The sequence below is a fragment of the Pangasianodon hypophthalmus genome, chromosome 4 (genome assembly GCF_027358585.1).
Source record: "Pangasianodon hypophthalmus isolate fPanHyp1 chromosome 4, fPanHyp1.pri, whole genome shotgun sequence".
Taxonomy (NCBI): Eukaryota; Metazoa; Chordata; class Actinopteri; order Siluriformes; family Pangasiidae; genus Pangasianodon; species Pangasianodon hypophthalmus.
Genome location: NC_069713.1, coordinates 21,726,988 through 21,741,474, shown reverse-complemented (window position 1 = coordinate 21,741,474; position 14,487 = coordinate 21,726,988). Strand labels below are relative to the sequence as shown.

Genomic DNA, 14,487 nt, shown 5'->3' with positions numbered 1-14,487 from the left:
ACCATTAAAGTTGTTTGAATTGTTGGTTTAAACCATGCCTGTGCTTCTCTCTCTTTCTCTATCTCTCTCTCTCTCTCTCTCTCTCTCTCTCTCTCTCGCACACACACACCCACGCAGCTGTTTTCAGTAATATCTGTTTTCCTAGATATTTGAACTCATTTGGACTATGTTTTTTCATACATTTATTAATTCATATTTTTCATTTCATACATAAATTGCATATACATATACTGACAGGATTGAGAATAATAAAGCAATTTTGTCTATAGCTGGCTTCATGTGTCTTGAAGAAAAAGAACGATAGACTTCACACACACTGGCTGGTGGCTGTCATGTGAATTGGCAATGATTAAAAAAAACAAAAACAAAAACCTAACAACATGGTTTTGGTATGCTCAGATTTATGTCCTCCCTTTCAAGATGATCACACCAGATACTCTATAAATGAAACTGATTAAAACCATAACTGTTGGTGCAATTTGCACACACACACACACAGCTTTGATTGTGTGCCCCTTAAATGAATAAGTGCTTTGTCTGAAGTGTTCTCACAGCATGTCTGTTGTTTCTGGAAATAATGATTCATCTGCACGTACACTATGTAGTCCATATCTCATCCTCCTGCTGGTCTGGGAATCTCATACTGAAATAAGAATGCTCAAGAATGCTAATCATAAGACATAATTGGACCAAATATTATGTATTCACTAATATTTTTATGCATATTCTGAATAAATGAAAAAATAAAAAATGCAGTTAAAACCCGTTTGCATCTTTTGCATCCAAAACATTTAAATTTACAGTTCAGTTCATTGTCATATTGTTACACTCGCATTTAGGGGTCACAAATATTTGGCTGTTGTGAAAATGTAGTCACTGCGGACACTCTTCTGTTGAAAATGAAGACCGTTTAGTCCAGGCATCTCAAGGACAATCTTCATTTAGGGGCCATGTGTAGTTAGCTACACTACTCCCATCACCACCAATATAATATGCAGAGAAAATGGCTAAATACCCATTGCTTTTGTTCATGGAGTTTTGAGACTGTCCTGCTATGCTCTGATTTTTAACATACTTTATCCTTTAGTCTATCAGGTGTTTTACACTGAAGCTAACCATAATATGTCTGCTTTTAAGCCTATGAGCTGAAAGTCAGGACATTGCTGTGCAGCTTGGATATATGGCTAAGTATATGGCTTTGACATCATTGGACACAGTTTCAGCTTGAGGAGGGACATATGGAGAAATCACATAATTATATTTCATGTAACAATAAAGTAATGTAATTGTGTATCTACACATACCTTCTCTAAAATGTCAGATTTTATTTTTGCTAACAAACTTTTGTCTCCCCAATGGCATAGCTAGGTAGCTAGCTAGCTAACTATCACAGTGATTTTTAGTTAACTATCTTTATATAATTGCAAAATACAGTAAGGTTATTCAAGCTTATGTTTCATATCCAGGTTGTTTTGTCTGAGGACATGTCTGACAGAATATCAGCTGATACATACTTTCTGTAAGAGAGCATAGGCTTGTCTAAACTTATTGTCCTGTCAAATTTGCATTATTAGAGAGATTAGAGAAAGGGGATTGATTGGAGAAGCTAGTGAGTTAACTAGATAGCTAGTGTAATTTCATAGCCAGTAGCACTTAGCAAGCTACATGCATTGTGCCAGCTAGTTAACTTCATTTTTAACTTAAAAGTACTTTTTTAAAGAGCTTAACTATCATTAGTCATGTTCCTATATATATATAATGTCCTGTCCACAATGTTCCATGTCCTGTCCTCTTGCTATTTATGCGCTGCAACTTTACACAGCATTCATTTGGATTTTTGCTGCTACTAGGGAAATAACTATTAATGTGCTGACTATCATATTGATACTTGCATAGTCATGCGCTTTTATATATATATCAGTGTCACCTTGTGTTTTTGGAAGCAGCTGATACAGTAAACCAAGTCCTGCTATTATAAGCAGTAATAAAGATTATTGTACAATACTGCAATTATGTCATGAAGGTATGTGATTAGAATTGTAATGAATCACTATCACAAAACACAGGAGTTAGGAAAAGGCTGCATTCCTAGTTGGTGAAATGTAGAAGGAATTAGTGAGATCAGTTTTCATTTCCAGATGGCTCTACACTGCTGTACACTATTTAAATACAAGCAGTCTCTTCAGCAACACAGCATCTGAAATAGAACCATGTGTGATCATATCCATCCAAATGACTAAGCAAATTATTTTAAAATATTGTTAAAATCACTTGATATTGCTTATGTGGCATTATATTAAAAAGAAAATTCATTGTACCGCTATTGAGTTATATATGATATTAGTAAAGCATTGGGATGGTAAGCTTAACGAAGTGTGTCTTCATAATGAGCTGCCATCTCATTAAACTAAAAAAACACATTAAACTGTTATCCAGAATACTAAACATGATTGTGGCAGGATTTCTAACCCCTGATCAATTGGTTAATTTCATTTGGCAGAATCCTCACTAATAATAACATTTTCTCTTTTCTATTATCCAGTCGGACAGCAACACCAGTTTCTTACGGGCTGCGAGAGCTGGGAACATCGATAAGGTTCTGGAGTACCTGAAGGGCGGTGTGGACATCAGCACTTGCAATCAGGTTAGATTTCTCACAAAAATACACAGTATAATCCCTAACTAGATGAATTCATTAGTGTGATACTGAGTGTGATACTATAGTGTGATATAGAGTCCACCATTAGTAGACTCTATATTGTATTCCCCTGCCTGAATCCTGTGTTTTAGCTCAATAACTAATCATGCCTGAAGGGTTGCGGCACAAGCATTAGTCCATCAGTCCTAAATGACACATGTGACCTTTCTAGTGAAGAGGGAAAAAGAAACATGTATCTAAATAGCTTCTTTCTCCTGAATCAGTTACCAAACTGTTTTTTTTTTTTTTTTTTTTGGTAAGGGGGTTGCTATGTAAGTGTTGTCTTAGCAGCATGTTAAACATAATGTATTTTCCAGAATCCAGTTGTGCCTGTCCTGTGATGGATGATGTAAAAATCTCAAGTTAACAAATGTGATTAGTACATCATTTATGTTGCTATCAGTGAAGCAGGGTGTTGCTTAGCAACAAGCTACAGTAACACTTTGAGCTAACTCCCAAAGGTCAGTATATCCCAAGGGCTTCCCTTGCTTACTTTTAGAGATGACTGGCAATATAATGCAAATTTGGAGGGAAATTAACCTGGCTCTTTGCATGTATCCTTGCACTGACCTAGCATTTTGATATATTTAGACTTAAGCAACTTTGCAGATAAAATTGATTAAATGACTTAAATCACATAAAAATAATATATCAAAGGGCTCTTCTTAATAAAGTGGCTGTCACTGGAATTGCAAATCTGTAACATCCAGATGAATAAGACAATCGTAATCAACGCCATTGTGGTGATCACAACACAGGCGGGCAGCAATAAACAAGGATAATACTTAATCAAGAACAGTAACACAGACGAGGGTCGGAACAAGGAAAGAAAGCTAGAAAACGCAAGATTCACAAATGCATGATACAGCTGACAAGATTTTGTAGTGAGACATAGACACACTGGGGTATAAATCAAGTGTCAACACAAAACAGGTGAACACACCTGAGGAACAAGCCAATGACATGATGGAGCAGAGACAGGACCAAAACCAAAACAAAGGCAAAACATAAACAGAAGCACATGCTGTGCTCCGAGAGAGAATTTTTAAAAAAGTCGTTCAAAATCAAAATCTCAGCGAATAAAATGTCTTGATGTGTGTTTAGAACTGAATTAACTGCATAAAATGGTGCAAATTAAATGACCCACAATAGCACTGGTACTTCCAGTGCTTTTTTTAAGGAGTATTTTTAGGAAAACCTCTAATGACCAGGCAAGTCCCACCACTTACTCACTCCATTACATCACCTCTGTGCTCATAGTGATGAGCTTAATTATTAAATTATTTTACAAACCTAAATTCATCTAGCCTTCTTGCCCAAGTGCTTAGACTGTGTGGACTTTCCAACATTTTAATGACAAATTCAGTAAGACCTAGAAATGACTTTCCCCAGTCGTTCTATTGGTTCTTTCACAATGAAGCCTCACAAGTGTTTCAAAGCACTTGCTCAACAGCTTCCTTCTAAAAGACTCTTCTGTATCTGAATTAATCAGATACAGCTCCTCTCAGCTTGATCCTGTCCAATCTCCGGTATCAAAGCCTGCATATCAGACATTGCTTATCATATTTCCTATCACTCCTGTTACATCTATCCTTGTGAAACCTGGTGTTCATATATTCTTACTTGATCTCCATATCTGCTGACGTGATGGAAAGAGATATGTTACTGATAACTACCACCCTTGACAGCAAGTGTTTATGTCTATAGGATTACATGGCTGGTTAGATTTTCTAGCTAAATTCCTCAAAATTGCTGTGATCAAACAGGAAAAGTAGATCACACATGCTAAAATATTTTGCCACATGATTTTTTTTGCATTTAATTATATAAAAACCTTGCAAAAACAAAGCTTTTAATCTTTTTTTATTGTAGCATTCATTTACTTAGAAATGTATTACCATGTATTTCATCATCTGGTATTGACAGATAGATAGCAAATTTCCAACGGCGCCATAGAAACAGTGTGTATGCAGTAGTTAAAGCCCAGTCACATGTCACATTCTGACTGGGGTGTTGAGTGTTCCCTCCTTATCCGCTGTCCAGGAGTAACCTGCAATCATGTCACTAATATTTTAAATCATTACAACCAAAATGGTAAGGGAAATTTGGAGATAGTTCGTTCACAGATATGTAAAAGCACACGCATGCACGTGTGGGTGGTGTCCTTGTTCTGACCAGGCATTTGAAACACTAGAACCATGACCTATGTGGAGAGATAATTCAGTCTCTAGTGAGTGAAAGACTCACATGCTGCACTGCACCGGCTCAGTCAGTAGAGAATGAAATGATTAGTCATAAAAAAATAATTAAAAACATTAAATAAATGCAATTTACAGAGAGAAAGACATTTGTCTTGCACTGGTTTGAAGCTCTATAATTTTTTTAATCCCTAATTTAATCAAAACATAATTTTGACTTGCTTCATATTCACTTTTTTATTTCTAACTGCCATGTGCTAACCATTTTATTTTAAATCTAACGGAGGAAATACTACTCCCCAGGACATAAATAAATTCGTTGGTTTTCTCACCTCTATTCATCATCTTCTGATGAAGATTTAGAAAAATACACAAAAGACCACAAAAGAACGCTTGTAAATATTTGTTTGTTTCCCCCATTACTGTCATTCCTTCCTATGTGATTTAGGAGTCAGTTCCTTTGACAGTGATCTGTCACACATCAGACATTATGATCAATAAATCCTCACATGTGCATCTAGCTGTGCTGTAGCAAATTAATCTCTGCTCATAAATCCAGTAAAATATATGTCTTTACCTCAGGTTATTTTTGGGTTTAGGCATTACACAGGGACTGATGTCATGATTGCCGGAAACATATCACTTATTTCATCATTTACTGTTCCCCTGAATTTAAAATTAATCATTTCATTATTATAGCACAGTAGATATACATCTTATTTGCCATATTACATAAAGTTATTACATGTAATTACAGATTAATTAAGATATCCACTGTTGATTTGTTAGTGATTGCTGTAGTCAGAATAACAGTCAGTCACTCAGGGACTTTTTTTTTATCTCTCACAAATTACATTTCGTTCTTGTCCAACTGAACAGATGACTAGGAACACTGTGTTAAATCAGATCTCCGCAATTATGTAGCATAACAGAATAAGCTTTTGAGAGGACACGGTAATCAAATTTAGCTTTTCGGCAGGTGCTCTTCCATGCTTGGTCTGGTGTGATTAAACTGCTGTGTTGCTGCTGGTGGCTGAATGTAGGACAGAGTGGGGGTGTATGCAGAGAGATGGATTAAGTGCCTCTGAATGTGAGCAGCAGAGATCCTCATAAATTTTGCCCACCTGCAGTACAGCACCACTCTCAGAGGACAGTCATAGATTAGAAACATCATTTTTCACAGACTTACATAGATTGATACAGAGGGTAATGTGCTCTGCTCAGTGATTGGGTTCTGTCCCAAAGTGGAGGAAAGTATGTGTAATATACTACATGTTATGTTATATTTTGTGGCAAATATAAGATGTCTTAAACACCAGTAACAATATTGGTTTTTATTAAAGAAAAAAAATCTAAATTCACGTTATTTTTCAAGAAATTTTATACCATGTTAAGGCATGCCACATGTTGAATATATTGTAATCTGCTGGTGATGTGACAGTTTTTCATTAACATAAAAAAGTATGTGCATGAAAAAAATCTCATAATTTCCCCTAATATTATTTTGATTTTAGCAAAACTTTGCCTCAGTACAGTACATAGCACCTCTGATGATGTGATCCTGTTTTTATGGGTAAGAAATACATTATATGGCCAAAAGTATATAGACATCTGACCATTATATTCATATGTGCTTGTTGAATATCCCATTCCAGATTTAGTCCCCTTTTGCTGTAATAATAACCTCCATTCTTCTGGAAAGGTTTTCCACTAGATTTTCGAGCATGACTGTGAGGATTTATGCTCATTCAGCCACAAGAGCATTAGTGAGGTCAGGCACTGATGTTTGGCGAGGGGTGACTGGGGTGCAGTCAGTGTTCCAGTTCATCTTAAAGGTGTTCAGTGGGGTTGAGGTCAGGGCTCTGTGCAGGATACTTGAGTTCTTCCACTCCAACCTTGGCAAACCGTGTCTTCATGGATCTCGATTGGTGCACAGGGGCATTGTCATGCTGGAATATGTTTGGGCTTCTTAGTTCCAGTGAAGGGAAATTGTACTGCTACAGCACACAAAGACATTCTATACAATTGTGTGCTTCCAACTTTGTGGCAACAGTTTATGGATGCCCACACACAGTATGAGTGTGATGGTCAGGTGTCCACAAACTTATACATATAGTGTAGCTTGATAATGACATGTCATGAGGTCTTCTCTCAGCTTTTGTATTATGTTTAAATTTCTTTTTTTTTTGTAGCTAAACATTCCAAACAGAGGGTCTACACTTGTGAAAAGTTTTGCTGTGAGTGGCTGAACTGAAACTCGTTGGCTGGGCTTAATCCTCGCAAAGCTGCATTGAACAACACTGAAAAATATTCCTCAAATTAAAAAAAAAAAAAGTTTTCATACAATTCGTTTCACTGGTTGATATCTGTAATATCTTTTTTTTGACATGTCTCTGACAAAACTTTCACATCTGGATATCAGTTAAAGTTGCTGCAGGCTGTTTTGTCTACAAACCCAGATGACTGTGTCCGACATGATCGTATGATCGTGTTTATTTATTTGGCAGCATCTAATGTTAGATGATTAATGAACCTACAGTGATAAAACTGCTCATTTATTAATTTCTAGAAACTGAAAGTTGTATATGTGAATATAAAGTGGCATTATACCTGCCGGTATTGTAGTATTATATTATAGCCTATTATAGCTATCATTATAAAAGCACATTTAATGAACATTTGGTATTGTGCTTTGCTGATTGATTTTATTTTAGTTCTCCTGCTAATGGGTTTCCAATGTATGCAGCATAGAGATTAAGTTATACAACCAATACAAAGTAAGCTGCTGAGTAACATCTCCAAAACATTCTGCTTTTTCTCATTTCGAGAAGATGTGCACTAGGCAACTTAATACAGTGAGCATCAGTGGTCAAGTGTTAGGCAAAAAACAGTAGGTAATTTGGTCTGTATTTTTCTCAGGGGAGGAGTGAGAAAACACAGACATAGCAAATCTGGATGGAAATAAAATCCCAGAAGAGCACCTGCAAATGATGGAATTACCTCAGCTCCCCATGGAAATATAATCCAGTCTGAATAGGGCTATGGTCTTTTGTTGCAACAAAAGAGGGAAGACACATCAATATTCTTAGTAGAACTGGATTAGCAGCAGTGTCTCTGATTTCCTAGGGCATACAGCTCATCTGCCATTTTATTCAGAGTAGTTGTTTTGGAGTGCACTAAAAGTTTTTTTATGGGTTTGCTAGTGCATTCGTTTCTGTGGTGCATTTTAGGGTCTTCTGTTAAATTAAAAAAAATAGCTTAAATGAAATTTGAAGGAATATGTCACATTTTGTGCTTGGCATCAGTGAACCTATATATCAATCTTATGTAAGGTACACTTATATTACTCAACTGAGTGTGGGGCTGCCAGATACATTGACATTGCCAGTATTATTAATATCTTGAATGAACCCTCAAAATCCTTTGGCACCTCCCTGTGCCAAAGTGACACAGCATAAACGGGATCATCCATATCTGCTTTGATATTTATGTCAAACCTCTTGTGTGTAATAGTGTTGTAAAGTCTTCCAGTCAGGACACACATTAGGGAATGGATAAGGAGGTACACAGAAACTTGGTTTGTTTGCCTCTCTTTTTTTTCATATGATCCTGGTTGATTCCTCACTGTTTTTTTGTCTCTACAGAATGGACTCAATGCTCTGCATCTGGCAGCTAAGGAGGGGCACATGGATCTTGTTCAGGAGCTGCTGGATAGAGGCGCCGCAGTGGATGCTGCAACGAAGGTGAGTTCTTCCTGAAGATTAATAAATTGTAGCAGGATTAGTTGTGAGAGGAATGAGAAGAGACTACGGCTTGCTGTGCTTTTGCTGAAAGGTTTGCAATGTTATATACAGGTGGGCCCTTGAAGCAGCAGTGCCTTGACAGTTGGTAATATCTAGAACTGGCAACCACATGAAAACATACCGACTACTCACTAGCTATTATTGGGATGTGTCATCTGAGCACTGAGCCAATGGAGTGAAATGGACCTTAGGGAAATAGCATGATTCCTGGGCTAATGAACTATTGTTAGGTTTTACTCTGGCTTAATGTTACAGTATCACATTAGTGACTTGACTTATCTAACCAGCTCAATTATTTCTGCCTCTACAGAACTAATCTATTTCAGGACAAGACTGTTTATCTCATGTGCGCAAGTAAGATATGTTCTTAATTGCTGGAACCCAAGATAGGATGTTACATAACATTTGCTTAAAACAATGATACACAAACATTTGAAGACTCTAACTGCCTCACTTTCTTTTTAAGGTTAACTAACAAACTAAATAAATTTGGATTTTTTGGTTTTAAAATTTAAGTTTTTGGTTTTAAGGGTTTTTTTTTTTTGTATTGTCAAAAAATTTCATATCAATACATCTCAGTTTATGTTTCTTGTATTTCAAAGTCTTAACACAAGGATTGTGAACATACAGGGCTGAAGTTCACGTAACTAATTGGTATGTATGGAATTTGGAATGTATCTAAAGCCTGGCCAATTCTAGCACACAGTGTGGTGCACTGATGTTAAAATCTCACATCATTAGTCACTGACAGAAACATTACCCTTACGATGAGTCATCAGGAAAAGATCTGGAACATATTTTGGAGTAAATTCCAAACTGCTATAAATTGTTATGCCTTAAAAAATAAATGACAAAAGATCAGGTTTTTCTGCCTATAACATATTTTAACACCTCACCTTTAAGAAATCGACTTGGGAATTTCCCATTTAGATCACATTGTGTAATTAGCCAGTTTAATAAATGCTGTGGTAAAAACAGTCAGTTTGCCTAACTAAACATTAACTACACACTAACTACAAACTAACTACACACTTGCTAGCTAAATGTGATTTCTTCGCGCTCTGATCAAGGATGGGTTTCAACATAAAACATTCTTCAATTAATGAGTTTTCCAGAAACCTTTCATAACTAATGTAGTATATAACTCGTTCAGAAATTGACGAGTAACCTGGCCTATTTGTTATTCACTAAGTACTTCGTTATTCGGTGCTTGTGTGCAATTTTACCTCAACTGCTGTTGCTAATTTCTATGCAAAAATCATCACAATTAGAGTGAGTATGATCCATTGCCGTAGTGTTAACTTGACTAGTAGAATCATCCACGGCACGGTGTAGCAGTGGGTTGCATGGCCACTTTGTAGGGGCAGTGTCTTAAATTTGAGCCTCAGCTTGTGTCACTGTGTGTGTGGGGTTACATAGTATTTTTATATAGGAGATTAGATATTTGTTTAAGTTAAATTTAGTGTAAGCAATTAGTATGCATTCTAAACAAATGCAATTTCTGTTGTAAATTGTTGATTACTCTAGCCTCAATCATACGCTATTTATAAGTACTGTCTGTCTGCATCTGTTTACGCTGTTTACGTCACTGATTTATCTATTAAATTTACCTACGGACTGTGAATCGATTGTTTGTCTATCGACTCGTACAGCTTTTCGCCAGACTTGGGCTGGGCAGAGTCAACAAAGAATTACTTACAGCTTATTCATTAAATCTCTAATAATGAAGACTTTCAGGCAAAACTGTCCCAATAACGTACGTCCTTCATGTTGTTTTTCTTTACTAAGTTTAATCGTTATTGCGAAACCCATCCCAAGTTGTTAGTTACATTCCACATTTTTCCATCATAAAAAGAATAGCAACTTTATCTTGTCTGAGACTGCATGTTCAAAATACACTACCAGGCTTTTTATGTAAAAAAAAAAAAATGTGCAGTTTCTAAAAATTCAATATTTAATAGCTTCTTTAGGAATCCTAGAAGGAGTTTAAAGCAATTATATGGTTATTCCAGTCAAGTGTAATGCACTGAACTTAATACATGTCACATGATCACTCTCTCTGACTGCTCTGGAATGATGGAGCCAGACAGGATGGCCAGAGATCATAACTCAGAAATGACTTGCTATCTCAAGCATGGGAATCAGACACGCTTTACTCTCCTCAAGCTACCAAGGCACCAAGGAGAATTGCTTTTAGATGTCTTGTGATGAAACACAATCTCAAATAATCGTATACCAACAGTACATGCTCATGCATATAGCCATTAAGCTTAGTTTGTAGAAATCATTAACCTTTAACACAGTCACACACACACACACACACACACACACTCAGTTAAATCCCTAATTGGATACTCCAGCCTCCCTCTGTTGGAATTGATAAATCATCACCATTCCTCTTGTTTTTGTCTCTCTATCATTACGAGCCTTTCTAATTAAGACCTTTTATAACTAAGACCTTTTATCATTATTATGCTCCATCAGTGGGAGTGTGCTGATATGAACATGCAGCTTTAAATCACTCACATTGGATCACAAGTGCTGTCTAGCTATGAGCGCCACATAATCATGCAGTGATGCACTTTATTTCAGGGCACTATTTCCAATCCCACTTTTGAATAAATATATTAAAGCACATGCCATATATAAATAGTTAATGCAGTGTTTGTACATAGCATATTTGTGTACAGAAGGCCTGAAATGCAAGTTGTGAAAAATCTTGAAGTCAATATTTCTACTTAATATCTCATTTTTACTTAATAACTTTCTATTTCAAGATATTCTAATAATTTTGACATATCTTCATATATTTTTAGTTATTATATTGTTACTTTGCGTATGATTTTGACTTAGATATAGATTTGTACAATCTATAAATAATACTAATTTATTGAATATTATACACTCATTAGCCAGTTCCACTTTTTACAAAATTGGTGAGAAGAAAAGCATCTCAGAACCGACAACACTCCGAAATTTGTGGCAGATGGCTAATATAGCTGAAGAGCGAAAGATATTTAAATATTGGATAAAGACTAAGTGATGTTTTTTTTCCCAATCTTCAACTGCACAGTTTCAGTGAGCCTATGCCCACTCTAGCCTCAAGATGTTTCTCTGTTCTGTTCTTGGCTGACAGTAGTGGAACCTGATATGGTCTTCTGCTGCTTATTGATGTCCCTGTGATATATTAACAAATGTCATATTACATGAAACAGAAATGTTTTGGCTTATGTTTGATGATAATTGATATTCCTATAAAGCAAGGGATGATTTTGTAAGGGCTGATATTGGTGGGGTTAACACAATTTAAAAACTAAATAAATAAAAAATCCCCAACAGAGTTTTGGACTGATGGTATTCCTAGTTTGTGACCTAGTGAGCCAATATCAGAATGTATTTTTGATAGACTTCAAAGCACTATTGTAAGTTGCTCTGGTTAAGGGCGTCTGCCAAATGCCATAAATGTAAATGTAAATTTGAATTTAAATTTAGGCATCAACACTGGATTATTTTTTCTGTTTACTGGCTCTGGTGAAACAATGTGTGCTTTCCCTACAGAAAGGAAACACAGCTCTCCACATTGCCTCTCTAGCAGGCCAGGGGGATGTGGTAAAGATCCTGGTCAAACGTGGAGCGGACATCAATGCACAGTCACAAGTGAGCCTAGTGTTTAGTGATTTGTCCTGGTGCTATTTGCTGATAGCTGTGCTAAATGAAAGGTAATTATTGTGTGTCATTATGCTACAGAATGGCTTCACTCCCTTGTACATGGCTGCCCAAGAGAACCATTTGGATGTAGTTCGCTACATTCTGGAAAATGGAGGAAACCAGAGCACAGCAACAGAGGTAAGCAACAAAAAGAAACAAGCAAGCGACTCCAAGTTTGCTGGTATATTGTTCAAACCATGCTAACCTTGCCAGAAATGTCTTTGGGCATTTATCAAAGGCTGCGTTTACATTGCCAACCCATTCAGATTTTTAATGACTTATGAAACAGATTAATACCTAAACTATCCATACTTTTCCACATCTGGTATGGACCACATATAAATGAGGTTCTAAATGCAAAACATATCTGATATCTGGTCACTTGACTCACATCTAAACATTCCCAAAGACCATAGGCTAGGCCAAAATTCATTTGGCATTCAAACAACACGTGGATCATAAAGGGTAGTCAGCGGAGTCCAGATGAAATAAATGAACTTAGCAATTTATTGGGGGATATAAACATTAACTTTCTTAGCAATCTCTTGGAGGATACAAACATTAAAAAACCCCACAGAGTAGCTACAGTAAGCAGGCTGTCTACAAGAACATTTCTTAGGCCATGTCAGAGCAAGCGTAAGTTGGTCCTGGCTTTAAGGCAAAATACTACATAATTACTGTGAAAACAACAGAACCACTATATGCAGAGTGATGCTAATGGTTAAAAAAAATGCCATTTTCAGCCTAGTGCATTTTGGCAGCGAGAATGATGTAAACATGAGGAGTGGATTTGGTTCAAGTTTTATGTGTATGTAAACAAACAGGACAAAAATCAGATCTGTGTCAAAATATTGGAATTGTGTGTCAAGGCCCTCAATGTAAATGCAGTTAAAGGTATCTTGGATATCCAATATGGATTTATATGCCTCAAAACTCATTTTATATTGGATTAAATGTAATTATCACTATATCGTATTTGCAGGATGGCTTCACTCCTTTGGCCATTGCTCTACAGCAGGGTCATAATCAGGTTGTCTCCATCCTCCTGGAGAATGACACTAAGGGGAAGGTGCGCCTCCCCGCCCTGCACATTGCCGCCCGTAAGGATGACACGAAATCAGCTGCCCTGCTGCTCCAGAATGACCACAATGCAGATGTCCAGTCCAAGGTAGAGGAACAGAGGACAAGAAATAAATGAGGCTAACCAATCACAGTGTATCTCTGTTTTGAATATAAGAGCAATAAAAATGTGCATGGTGTTACATTTAATCCTCTAACTGTTAGGTGCTTCTATACCATCTTGTCCATTTCTCTCTAAATCGCTCATGTTGCTGTTGGGTAGCTCATGTGCGAATCTGATCTACAGTGCTACAGTTTTTTTTCATCATCGTTTCTATTGTGTATTCTATGTTGTACTGTTGCTCATTCGCTAGATTTTGTCTCCATTTCTCTTTGTCTCTCCTCTCCAGTCTCAGTGTGCCTGTGTGCTGTGTCTTCATCCTGATGCTATCCGGGTTCCTCTCTTTTCTCTATCATTCCATTTGTCTATATGACTATAACACTATATCAGTTTTAGTTGTGCACACTTTACTTTTGAGTAAATCCATATACATATTTAGTTTCAGCATGAGTTCTCTGTAAAGGTTACATTTTTTTGTTATAAAAAGAATGTGTGCATGTGTTGATTTAGATGTACCCATTTTTCTCTGGAAATTACTACTGACTCATCTGAGGCCAAAGGTAATGGGTAATTAAGGCTAGAACTGTCTAATGCTTCTGTCTAAGCTTGTCTTTCTGTTCCTATTTACTATGTATTACTCTTCATTAAGTATGAGCTTGATGTATATACACTGTATGGCCAAAAATATGTGGAGACTTGACCAATCACACCATATGTGCTTGTTGAACATCCCATTCCCTTTTTCCTGCTGTATCAGCCTCCAGTCTTCTGGGAAGGCCAGATTTTGGAAAGTGGCTCTGGGAATTCCTGCCCACAAGAGCATTAGTGAGGTTGGGCAGTGATTTCGGGCAAGAAGGCCTGGTGCACAGTTGGCATTACAGTTCATCCAGAAGGTGTTCA

General features: G+C 36.7%; 1 protein-coding gene across 8 annotated transcripts in view; it reads left to right on the top strand.

Moving 5' to 3' along the window:
- ank2b (ankyrin 2b, neuronal) overlaps window positions 1-14,487 on the top strand; it is a 114,132-nt gene that overhangs the window by 37,981 nt on the left and 61,664 nt on the right. For all 8 annotated transcript variants that reach the window (XM_053233144.1, XM_034303364.2, XM_034303374.2 and 5 more), the window contains exons 2-6: window positions 2,543-2,644; window positions 8,541-8,639; window positions 12,258-12,356; window positions 12,447-12,545; window positions 13,390-13,575. In XM_053233144.1, coding sequence (XP_053089119.1) covers window positions 2,543-2,644; window positions 8,541-8,639; window positions 12,258-12,356; window positions 12,447-12,545; window positions 13,390-13,575 — 585 coding nt within the window. The remainder of the gene's footprint in view (window positions 1-2,542; window positions 2,645-8,540; window positions 8,640-12,257; window positions 12,357-12,446; window positions 12,546-13,389; window positions 13,576-14,487) is intronic.